This window comes from Galendromus occidentalis, unplaced genomic scaffold (assembly GCF_000255335.2).
Source record: "Galendromus occidentalis unplaced genomic scaffold, Mocc_1.1 scf7180000077437, whole genome shotgun sequence".
In the NCBI taxonomy this organism is placed as follows: Eukaryota; Metazoa; Arthropoda; class Arachnida; order Mesostigmata; family Phytoseiidae; genus Galendromus; species Galendromus occidentalis.
This window is the reverse complement of record NW_003805425.1, coordinates 180,022-192,181: the sequence shown is the minus strand read 5'-3', so window position 1 is coordinate 192,181 and position 12,160 is coordinate 180,022. Positions and strand designations below refer to the sequence as shown.

At 53.1% G+C, this 12,160-nt stretch overlaps 1 protein-coding gene across 1 annotated transcript; it reads left to right on the top strand.

Moving 5' to 3' along the window:
* Positions 1-2,372: 2,372 nt before the first annotated feature.
* On the top strand, positions 2,373-11,556 carry alpha-Spec (alpha spectrin). The gene is made up of 9 exons (XM_003742993.2): positions 2,373-2,461; positions 2,570-2,732; positions 3,266-5,047; positions 5,196-5,487; positions 5,815-7,487; positions 7,588-8,047; positions 8,211-9,692; positions 9,877-10,761; positions 10,859-11,556. Exons 1-9 carry the CDS (start codon positions 2,373-2,375, stop codon positions 11,299-11,301), a joined length of 7,269 nt encoding a protein of 2,422 aa, XP_003743041.1. The 3' UTR covers positions 11,302-11,556.
* The last annotated feature ends 604 nt before the right edge of the window (positions 11,557-12,160 follow it).

Below are 12,160 nucleotides of genomic sequence, written 5' to 3'. Positions count from 1 at the left end.
TAGGAAGGTGAGTCTCTCAATAGTGCAACCCTGTCGATTCTCACGAACCTCCGGCAATCAGCCCCGCCCAAGTGGAGGTCATCTACTCTAGTCCGAGCTCTGGAATTTTCTAGCTTATGTCGAACTGAAGAACTTTGAAGGAGAAAGCCTCCCTCGTCGGAAAGCTCCGTCTTGACGTGAATGCCCGTGGATGCCGACGTCAGGAGCTGCAGGCATAGTTTCGCCGAGCTGGGCGTTGGCTTGACGGTTCATCGAGGTTTGACAAGCCATCCGGTGCCGATTTCGGGCATTAAATACACTTACGGAGGGAAAATCCGGTGCAGAGATCATAGGTTATGAGTCTCGATTGTATTCACGCTCTCCTCCGATCGGAAAACATGGCGCGGCCCCAACTATTTTTAGACTGTCCTGCACCGGGAAGGGATCCGGACTGTCATGGGCGTGAGCATGAAGCGCTGACAGTGATCACTGCCTTAGGGTTTCTGAGTGAGTCAGATGATCGAGGTTCACGAGTTTGCCATTGGTACTACAGCGGTGTCATCATGGTCTCACCGAGTTCAATAATTCGACACGAGAGATAATTTCGTCCTTGTTCGGGCTCGCCGTGCCCGAATGGGGGAGCCTCCGCAGCTCCCTCTCTGGAAGCATAGCTAGAGATGCATCTAGCGTCATATGTCGGAAGAGTCATAAAATTGGTTTCCGGAATTTTCGTCTTGCGCCCGTGGAGCGCGATCTTTCCATCGGAATTCGGAATGGGTGTCGCGATCCGCGATACTCCCGGCTTACCGGTTGATATCTATGGAATGCATCGTTCTGCGTTGGCGTTCGTCTTACGAGTATTGTTCCCGTTGACGAACCATCTGAATGACGTGCGGTATGGAATCGTGGCCCATGTTCCGTAGTCACCCACACCGCCATCTGATCTGTCCGGAGTGACAATCTTTGATGAGGAGCCCCGGATACGATTACGGCCATGACCTCGATAATAATTCATTGAGTCCGTCCTCAGTCCACCGAGGGCTGTTCAACTCTCACGAACTCGGGTCTATCGCCTATGCAGCGAAGGAATTCTCTTGAGGGTCGTGGAAGTTCCGCGACCGAGTAGTTTGGGGACCAAGAGGATACTTCACTGCTTCATCGTCTCTCCTATTCACGTATATTCGTAACTCGTGACGAATCGGATCGAGCAGTGGACAGCAGCAAATTGGAAGGTTACGAGATCCCTTCCATCTTGCTCGGTCGAGAGTTTCCAGCCGTGGAGCTGGAACTATGGGGCTCTTGCAATCAATTCAAACCACACCCTAGACAGCCGCGCATGTTGTCGAACGTTGAGCGATGAGTAGGATCCATTGGTTTTATTGCCTTTCAATGTCAGTGGCTCAAAATGATCTTCCCGAAACCGACGTTCGGGTAGAACATATCCGTACGACCCTGCCTCCAAGAAGAAGTTCCTCCATATATACTTCAAGTTGAAACGGATTTTCGCCCGCTGAAATCATGGAAGGGGAATAGCACTTGCGTCTAGGCAAATACGCGGGCACTTTGATGTCAGCCGCCCGTCGGCTCGCGAGTAGAACTGTGCACTCACGTTTCACCTTGAGAGCCGCATGAGTCATCCCCGTAGTGTGAGGCTGATGTCATTTTTCGGACGGGCTCGCCGCTTGACGCGGACCGACGCTCCCTCCGTCGCCGTTCCTCGTGAAGCAAAGGGAGAACGAGGATGAGCATGAGCATGATTGGAACATGACGAATAGCCCGTCGAGGAATTTTCGCTGTACTGACTGTACCAAGCCTGAGAACCCGGCGATATAGGGGCCGAGTCGAAGTGTGTACATGTCATCGGTGAGGCGTCCCTGCCGTATATTCTTCCCTGCTCGAAACCTATTCTGCGACGGGCTGGGTGGATTTCAATCGTAGACGGTCGAGTTGTATCGCGAACAAAGTCCGAGGGACGGGGGCTCCGACGGGGATAATGATTTGCTCCCATCGAATCGTCAATTGGATCTCGAGAAATGTGCTCGGTTCGCCCTGTGCTCGTGGCTCAGCCATTTCTCTCTAGATAAAAGTTTGGAAGCACTGGTCAGAGCCTCCCAGGATGAACATATTTTGAGGGTAGCACCGAGCCCGGCAAGAGGGTCGCTTCTAGTTATGCACAGCGCCGCCTGGTGGGACCGGGACGAAATGCCGGTATTACAATGCGAATACCATCACGCTTTGACCTCTCGCTCGACTACTACAACATTACAATAATCCCAGCCCACGGGAAAGAGCAGTGGACGGCGGAGTTGGAACAAACGGAGGAAACCCTCCTATTCAGGGGAATATTCAAGAAAAACATTCTTTCATTACAGAGTTGTTAAAAACCAGTCAGGATGGAGGGCACTCCAATTGCCCCGAAGGACATAAAGATCCTTGAGACCGTGGAGGACATACAGGAGCGGAGGTCTCAGGTCCTCGGCCGGTGAGCTATTACCTTTGCCTGGAACAACTTTCTGAGGCCCCTTCGATCATAGACCCGGAGATGATCTCCCTGAATCCGATCTGAGGCTGGTCTTCTTATCTCTCACAGATACACCGATTTTAAGAACCAAGCCCATGAGAAGCGGGATCGTCTCGAGAAGGCGCGACGCTTCCAATACTTTAAACGTGAAGCCGATGAGCTCGAAGGCTGGATTTACGAGAAGCTGCAAGCTGCCTCGGATGAGAACTATAAAGACCCGACAAACCTACAGGTGAGTGAGCCTTCGCAATGTAGGGTGTGGACTCGCTCCACCCTCGACCGACCGGAAGGGGTCGGGTCACCGTGGACCGCTGGTGAAATATGCAGGACGCTGCTGGGAATATCGGAAACGTCATGGGGTCTGATCAGTGATCAGCGACGACGGAAGCTGCTCGACATTGTCAGCTGCTCGGAGATCACAGCGATGTCCATTGAGCACCCGCTCCCTCATCTGAGCGCGGGAAGCTATTCGATGCATCCAGATTGAGAGCTCTTGAAGCCTCAGATTCTCGGGAGTCATTTTTGCTGACTCATCTTTCCGGGATCTTCATCGATACCGATTCTCGCGTTCGTGACGAGGAGTCAGTCTGCCTCAGATGCTGAAATTCACGATGATTCGGCGGAGGGCATCGAGTAATTCGAATCGTCTGGAAAACTGATGCCATAAAGGAAATTTCCATACTTAGTCTTTTGAGAGTTTTTCCTCGGAGAAAAATCTCTTTCGACGCTTTTCGGGAATATTCAAAAACCATCTTCTTCCTCCAGGCCAAAATCCAAAAACATCAGGCCTTCGAAGCCGAGGTGGCCGCGCACTCCAAAGCCATCATTGTCTTGGACAACACCGGCATGGAAATGATCAAACATGGACATTTCGCGTCTGAGACCATCAAACAACGTCTCGACGAACTACACCGTCTATGGGAACTTCTCCTGAGCAAATTGGCCGACAAGGGTCTCAAGCTCCAACAAGCCCTTGTCCTGGTCCAGTTCCTTCGTCATTGGGATGAAGTGATGTTCTGGATCTCCGATAAGGAGAGCTTCGCGACAACGTCCGACGACTTCGGACACGATCTGGAGCACGTCGAGCTCCTTCAGCGCAAGTTCGACGAATTCCAGAAGGATATGGCCAGTCAGGAGATCCGTGTCAAGCAGGTCCACGAACAAGCGGACAAGCTTATCACCGACAGCCACCCCGAACACGATCTGATCGCTTCGAAGAAGAGCGAGCTAAACGCCGCTTGGAGCAAGCTGAAAGAGCTGGCGCTCAAGAGACAGGAACGTCTGTTTGGAGCTCACGAAATGCAACGTTTCAACCGGGATGCCGACGAGACCATCGCTTGGATATCCGAGAAAGCGCAACTGCTGTCGAGCGACGACTACGGACGAGATTTGGTTTCGGTTCAGACGCTCCAACGTCGCCACGAAGGCCTGGAACGGGACCTCGCTGCTCTGGAGGACAAAGTCATCGCTCTGGGCCACGAGGCGGGCAAGCTCGCCAACGAGCAGCCCGACGAGGCCGCGGCCGACGCGATCAGGAGCAAGCACAACGAGATCGTCCAGAATTGGGAGGAGCTGAAGAAAGCCGCCCAGGAACGCCGACGCAAACTCGACGAGAGCTACGGATTGCACAGATTCTTAGCGGACTTCCGCGATCTGATTTCCTGGATGCACGACATGAAGGCCACAATGTCGGCCGACGAACTGGCGAAGGACGTCGCCGGGGCCGAGGGTCTTCTCGAACGACACCAGGAGCACAAGGGGGAAATCGATGCCAGAGAAGACTCCTTCAGGCTGACTGCTGAGGCTGGTCAGATGCTCATCGACCAGAATCATTACGCATCTGACAGCGTCAAAGAGAAATTAGTCCAGTTGGCCGAGGAGAAAATGGCGCTGCTCTCTTTGTGGGAAGAAAGACGAGTCCTCTACGAACAATGCATGGATCTGCAGCTCTTCTATCGGGACACCGAGCAGGCCGACACCTGGATGGCCAAGCAGGAAGCGTTCCTGGGAAATACCGACCTCGGAGATTCGCTCGACAGCGTTGGAGCCCTTTTGAAAAAACACGACGACTTCGAGAAATCCCTCCACGCCCAAGAGGAGAAGATCAAGGCTCTGGATGAGTTCGCCGTAAAGCTGATCCAGGGCAAACACTACGCCGCATCGGATGTCGGTCAGAGACGCGACGCCCTGCTGAAGCGTCGCCAGGCGCTCGTCGAAGCAGCGGCGCAACGCAACGCTCTCCTCGGAGGAAGCTACAAGCTCCAGCAGTTCGAGACCGATGTCGATGAGACGAAGGGGTGGATCAATGAGAAATTGAAGAACGCCACCGACGAGAACTATCTCGACCCCACCAATCTCCAAGGCAAGGAGCAGAAACATCGGAATTTCGCGCAGGAATTGGAGACGAACGAGAGCCGCATCAAAGAGATCCTGTCCACCGGAGGGCAACTGGTTGAAGAGAAGCATTTTGCGAGCGACACCATTCAGCAGAGGATGGAAATGATCATGCAGCTCTGGAGCTCACTCGTTGAAGCTTCGGAACGCAAGGTGAGTCGATTTCCGCGAAATTTTAATTAAATTACGCGAAAAACTTTTTCCGATCCGCGATAGTGGATAGAGCTCGACATTCTTCCTCTCGTCGGCGATGAATGGGCATCTCAACGAATTCTCACATGTGGATCTATCTTTTCCTCAGGGAACTAAACTGCGCGAGGCCGCAGACCAGCAAGCCTTCAACCGAGGCGTTGAAGATATCGAGCTTTGGCTTTCCGAAGTCGAAGGCCAATTGATGAGCGAGGACTACGGGAAGGATCTCACTTCTGCGCAGAACCTTCTTAAGAAACACGCGCTCATCGAGGCAGATGTAGCATCTCATGGAGATCGAGTAGAGAACTCCCTTCTAGCAGCGAATAAATTCGTCGAAAAGGGCCATTTCGACGCGCCCAACATCATCGCTAAGCAAGAGGCTCTCAGGAATAGATACACCTGTAAGTACTAAGGTCCAGTATGCTCTTGTGTCCTGCACTCTCGTCCGAGCATGGATCATTCTCCGATCAATCGCGATCGGCGTCGCTCTATCATAGTTGGGGATGTAAATTTTTCGCAGACCGCCATTTTTCCGCGAATTTTCGCGGTTTCCGGCGACTCCCCATAGAGTTTCAATGGAGGCCGCGAATTCCCGCGAATTTGGCGGAAATTTTCCGCGAAAAAACATCCCTAATAATAGTTCGTCAGTTATTCCATTCGGATGTCGATCGTTTGCCGATGTCTTCGTGCTTGGTTCTTGTTCTGACGGTTCACTCGATCTGTTGCAGCACTCCAGAAACCGCTCCAGGAGCGTCGCCGTCGTCTCGAGGAGTCGATGGCTATTCACCAATTGCTTCGCGATATGGATGATGAGGAGAGCTGGATCCGCGAGAAGGAGCCCATCGCGGCCTCGACCAACCGCGGAAGAGACCTGATAGGCGTCCAGAACCTCATCAAGAAACACCAGGCCGTGCTTTCGGAGGTTGCGAACCACGAATCCCGCGTGGTTCTTGTTTGCGACGCGGCCGAGAAAATGGCGAATAGGACGAAGTCGCCCGCCGTGGGCTCGAAACTGGCCGACCTCCAAGAGAAGTGGCAACTCCTCAAGGACAGAGCCACCCGTCGCAAACAAGATCTCGAAGACTCGCTGCAAGCCCAGCAGTATTTCGCCGATGCCAACGAGGCTGAGAGTTGGATCCGCGAGAAAGAGCCAATTGTTCTGTCGGTCGACTTCGGTAGAGACGAAGACTCGGCTGAAGCTCTGCTGAAGAAGCACGAGGCCCTTATGGCCGACCTGGAGGCGTTCTCCAACTCAGTCGAAGCTCTGAGGGACCAAGCGAAATCCTGTCGACAACAGGAAGCACCGGTTGTGGATCAGGCGGGCAAAGAGTTCGTAGTTGCCCTCTACGATTATTCAGAGAAATCACCCCGTGAGGTGTCGATGAAGAAGAACGACGTCCTCACGCTCCTGAACTCGAACAACAAGGACTGGTGGAAGGTGGAGGTGAACGACCGTCAAGGTTTCGTGCCCGCCGCCTACGTCAAGAGGTTGGACCATTCTGGTCTGAGCGCTTCGAAGCAACATCTCGCCGGAGAGACTTCGATTGCAGCGCGTCAAGCTCAGATCGAGAGCCAGTACGCTAATCTTCTAGCTAAAGGTCATGAAAGGGCCAACAAGCTCCGCGAAAGCTGCAAAGCCTTCTCACTGGTCAGAGAAGCCGCAGAACTCGCCCAATGGATCCGCGACAAGGAACAAGTGGCTCAAGTTCAAGAGGTCGGCGAGGATCTCGAGCAAGTCGAGGTCCTGCAGAAGAAGTTTGACGACTTCATGGCCGACCTCAAGGCCAACGAGGTCCGTTTGGCCGAGATGAACGATATCGCCTCGCGACTCATGACCCTCGGACAGACCGAGGCGGCCAACAAGATCCAGACCCAGATCGACGAGTTGAACGATAAATGGAGGAACCTCGAAACCGTCACCCATCAGAGAGCGACCCAGCTGGGCTCGGCTCACGAAGTGCAGAGGTTCCAGAGGGACGCCGACGAGACCAAGGACTGGATCCAGGAGAAAGAAGAAGGCCTCGATACGGACGACTTCGGTCACGATCTTCGTTCCGTGCAAGCGTTGCAGAGGAAACACGATGGCTTGGAGAGAGATCTCGCTGCTCTTTCGGAACGAATTCGTCAGCTCGATGAGACCAGCAGGAGACTCACGAAAAGTCATCCCGACTCGGCTCAGGCCACCTTCAGCAAGCAGAAAGAAATCATCGAACAGTGGACCCAGCTCACGACGAAGGCCCAGCTGCGTAAAGAGAAGCTCATGGACAGCTACGATCTGCAGAGATTCCTCGCCGACTACAGGGATCTCTCGTCTTGGCTCAATTCCATGTACTCCCTGGTATCGTCTGACGAACTCGCAAATGATGTCACAGGGGCTGAGGCGCTGCTAGAGAGGCATCTGGTGAGTGTGGTTTGCGATTTATCTCGAGTCCCCGCTGTTCTTCGGCTCTGCCGATGAGCGGAAAACTCAAAAAAACTCAATCATGGTTTCTCTTCCTCAGGAGCACCGCACCGAGATCGACGCTCGCCAAGGAACGTTCCAGGCTTTTGAACAATTCGGACAACAGCTGCTGAGAAACGGTCACTACGCGAGCCCCCAGATCCAGGACAGGCTTGAGAAGATCACCGAGGTGAGGCTGCAACTCGAGAAAGCCTATCTGGCCCGGAGGACGCGCGTCGAAGAATGCCTCGACCTGCAACTCTTCTACCGAGATTGCGAGCAGGCCGAGAACTGGATGGCGTCCCGCGAGGCCTTCCTCCGCTCCGACGACATGGGCGGAGACAACGTCGAGGCCCTCATCAAGAAACACGAGGACTTCGACAAGGCCATCAGTGCTCAAGAAGAAAAGATCGCCACTCTATGCAACCTCGCAGACAAACTCATTTCCGCCGAACACTACGCCGCCGAAGACATTGACGCCAAGAAGAAACAAGTCCTCAATCGATGGGCTCACCTCAAAGGTAAATTTCCTCTATCGATGGAGCCTGACCCGATTGCATATCGGATCAAGATAAAAAATAACTCGGGAGTTATCGGATAAGCTGATTGAGTTGTAGAGGAACCGATACGAATTTTGATTAGTGGTATGAGCTAACGTCTTCGTCGTCGTCTTCACTTCCGCAGACGCTCTCATCGTCAAGAGGTCGCAGCTGGGCGAGTCGCAGACTCTGCAGCAGTTCTCCCGGGATGCGGACGAAATCGAAAACTGGATCACCGAAAAGTTGGCCATGGCCACGGACGGATCCGAACGAGATCCGACCAATATCCAGTCGAAACACCAAAAACATCAAGCTTTCGAAGCCGAATTGGCTGCTAACGCCGACAGGATCCAAGCTGTTCTCGGCAACGGCAACCATCTGATCGACAATCAGCAATGTCAGGGCTCCGAGGAAGCCGTCGTCAAGAGACTGGCGAGCATCACCGAGCAGTGGGAGTTCCTCACCAAGAAGAGCGCCGAAAAGAGCAATCAGCTCAAGGAGGCGAACAAACAGAGAACTTTCAACGCGGCCATCAAGGACATCGACTTCTGGCTCGGTGAGGTCGAGAGCCTTCTGAAGTCCGAAGACTCCGGTAAAGACCTCGCGTCCGTCCAAAACCTCATGAAGAAGCACCAAATGGTCGAGGCGGACGTGATGGCGCACGAAGACCGAGTGAAGGACATGAACGAGCTGGCCGACGCGCTCGTGGAGTCAGGACAGTTCGACCCGGCCGCCGTGCAGGAGAAACGACGCGACATCAACGAGAGGTACGAACGGGTCAAAACCCTCGCAACGTACAGGAGATCTCGACTTAATGAGGCGAACACTCTGCAACAGTTCCTCCGCGACATCGCCGACGAGGAGTCGTGGATCAAGGAGAAAAAACTGCTCGTTGGTTCCGATGATTACGGTAGAGATCTCACCGGCGTCGAAAATCTCAAGAAGAAGCATAAGCGTCTGGTGAACGAACTGCAGTCCCACGAACCCGCCATCCAGTCCGTCGAAGAGGCCGGACAGAAACTCATGCAGGAAAGCAACCTCGGAGTCCCCGAGATTGAAGCCCGACTCCAGCAGCTGCAGGTCAACTGGCAGCAGCTGAAGCAGCTGAAGGACGAGAGAGGAGAAAAACTCGACCAATCGCTAACCTATCAGCAGTTCCTCACCAAGGTCGAGGAAGAGGAGGCTTGGATCCAGGAGAAGCAACAGCTGCTCCAAGTTCAGGATTACGGAGATACGATGGCGGCCGTGCAAGGTCTCCTGAAGAAACACGAAGCTTTCGAAAGCGATTTCGGCGTCCACCGCGAGCGCTGCGCGGACATTAAGGCCGCTGGCGAACAACTGATTGCCGAAGGCAACCACCATGGCGGAGCTATTTCGCAACGCATGCAGCAACTCAACAACAGGCTCGACCAACTCGAGGCCACCGCGGTCAACCGCAAGAACAAGCTTATCGATAACTCGGCTTATCTGCAATTCATGTGGAAGGCGGATGTTGTTGAAAGCTGGATCGGAGACAAGGAAATTCATGTTAGAGGAGACGATTTCGGACGGGATCTGTCCTCCGTTCAAACGTTGTTGACCAAGCAAGAAACCTTCGACGCTGGATTGTCTGCTTTTGAACAAGAAGGTCAGTCTAGTTCCGTGATATTAGGTATTTCGTTATAATCATAATACATATGTCATATGTACTGATTTTCATTTATATCGACCTGAGCTACCAGGTGATATGGAATTCGCCCCCCCTCCCCTCTGATGATTTCTGACGTGGAATGTCGCTCTCCTAATATTCTCAATCATTGCCCATCCGACAGGCATCCATTCGATCACCGAGTTGAAGGATCAGCTTGTGGACGCCAACCACGATCAGAAAAACAACATCATTAAACGCCACGACCACGTTCTTTCACGATGGCACAACCTCCGCGGAGCGTCCGAGGCTCGCAAGGCGAAGCTTATCCAGATGCTCGACCAATACAAGCAGATCGAAGAGCTGTTCCTCACTTTTGCGAAGAAGGCCTCCGCGTTCAATTCTTGGTTCGAGAACGCCGAGGAAGATCTCACCGACCCGGTGAGGTGCAACTCGCTCGAGGAAATCGCAGCTCTTCGTGAAGCCCACTCCCAGTTCCAGGCGTCTCTTAGCAGCGCTCAGGCTGATTTCGATGCACTGGCAGCTCTCGCGGCGAAAATCAAAAGCTTCAACGTCGGAACCAATCCCTACACGTGGTTCACGATGGAGGCTCTGGAGGACACCTGGAAAAACCTCCAGAAAATTATCCACGAGCGCGACTCCGAGCTCGGCAAAGAAGCTAAACGTCAACAGGAGAACGACAAACACCGAAGGGAGTTCGCGGTGCACGCGAACGCCTTCCACGCTTGGCTCGCCGAAACCAGAATGTGGCTGCTTGACGGCTCTTCCATGCTCGAAGGTAACGGTACCCTCGAAGCTCAACTGGAAGCGACGCGCAGAAAGGCTGCCGAGGTCAAAGCCAAGCGCGTCGACCTCAAGAAAATTGAGGACTTGGGCGCTAAGCTTGAAAAGTACCTCATTCTCGATAATCGTTACACCGAACATTCGACCGTGGGACTCGCCCAGCAATGGGACCAGTTGGACCAACTGGGCATGAGAATGCAGCACAACCTCGAACAGCAGATCCAGGCCAGGAACCAGAGCGGAGTGTCCGAGGATGCTCTCAAAGGTGAGTTCGACGTTATGTCCCTTGCGCGAAGCTCCGACCGAATATCCGGAGATTGGATATCCGGGCACGTCTGACTTTCCACCTCTTCTCGTTGCAGAGTTCTCGATGATGTTCAAACACTTCGACAAAGACAAGTCTGGAAAACTGAACCACCACGAGTTCAAATCGTGTCTGCGAGCTCTTGGCTACGACCTCCCCATGGTTGAAGAGGGTCAACCCGACCCAGAATTTGAGGCTATCCTCAATGCGGTCGACCCGAACCGCGATGGACATGTTTCGCTGCAGGAATACATGGCTTTCATGATTTCGAGAGAAACCGAGAACGTCCGATCGTCCGAAGAAATCGAGAACGCTTTCCGCGCCATCACTTCCGGCGAGAGACCATACGTCACCGCTGACGAGCTGTACGCGAACCTCAGCAAGGAAATGGCCGATTATTGCATGGCCAGGATGAAGCCTTACGCGGAGCCGAAAACTGGTCGTGACATTCAAGGCGCCTACGATTACGTTGATTTCACCCGTACACTGTTCCAAAATTAAAAATAAGACAAGGGAAAGCCGCTGAACTGCCCATACCGGTGACGTTAGCACGACTATTCTTCGCCAGCTTTTACATGTGCATTACCATTAAATGAACGAGTAGCAAGTATTATGGCAAAATTACGCAACGCTGTTCTTATTCTATTAGGACGCTCGGAGCACTCCGCTCTTCCTCAAGAGACTTCGCCAAACTTTTCCAGCTCGGATCGATATCCTAGTCATTGGCGAACCTTCCATGAATTCGAATTGGTGACAATAAAGAGTTTTTAAAATCCTTTGACCCATCACGGGACTTCTTGTTCACACGCTTCGGGCAGTTTTCCGGAGGCGGAGCAATTTTCAGTATTTTTATGGCTCGATAAAAAGGACGCGTCCCCATGCTGCGATCTCTGAATTTGAAAACCTAGATTCATACAGGCTAGGTATATATCGCAAATCGGATAAATTCCTGATGCATTACGTGCACCGTCTGAACTTTGTGGTCAGGGACCACTTCGAGACTTTTCCGCTTCTTACCGGCGACACCCAAAATTTTCTCACGCATGATCCGACAGATGATGGTCTAGTCGCCGAGTTCCTTCTCAACGGCGAAATTCCTCCGGGGATGATTTTTCTCGCACCGGACTCTCCCCCGTGGAGAACTTCCAGGATCGCATAAGTTTCATAGACGGCTGACATCTGAGAGCGTGACTCGTTGCCGATGCTTCGCGCGCCGGGTATCTTGGTGCTGCGTCGCTAGTGGGAGGTCGCTCTTTCGAATCACGGCCTACTCTTATAGGATGCCCGGAGTAAACAAAGCGATGTCGACTCTAAACACGACGTGGTCAAGGGCTTGATGGAAAGCTCTCTTGGCTCGAAC

What these genes read in the sequence shown, in the direction of transcription:
- alpha-Spec (XM_003742993.2), top strand. Translation starts at nt 2,373, where the DNA reads ATGGAGGGCACTCCAATTGCCCCGAAGGACATAAAGATCCTTGAGACC. An exon ending in CGCTGCTAGAGAGGCATCTG is followed by an intron (nt 7,488 to 7,587) that starts GTGAGTGTGGTT and finishes TCTCTTCCTCAG; the next exon opens with GAGCACCGCACCGAGATCGA. An exon ending in GTCTGCTTTTGAACAAGAAG is followed by an intron (nt 9,693 to 9,876) that starts GTCAGTCTAGTT and finishes CCCATCCGACAG; the next exon opens with GCATCCATTCGATCACCGAG.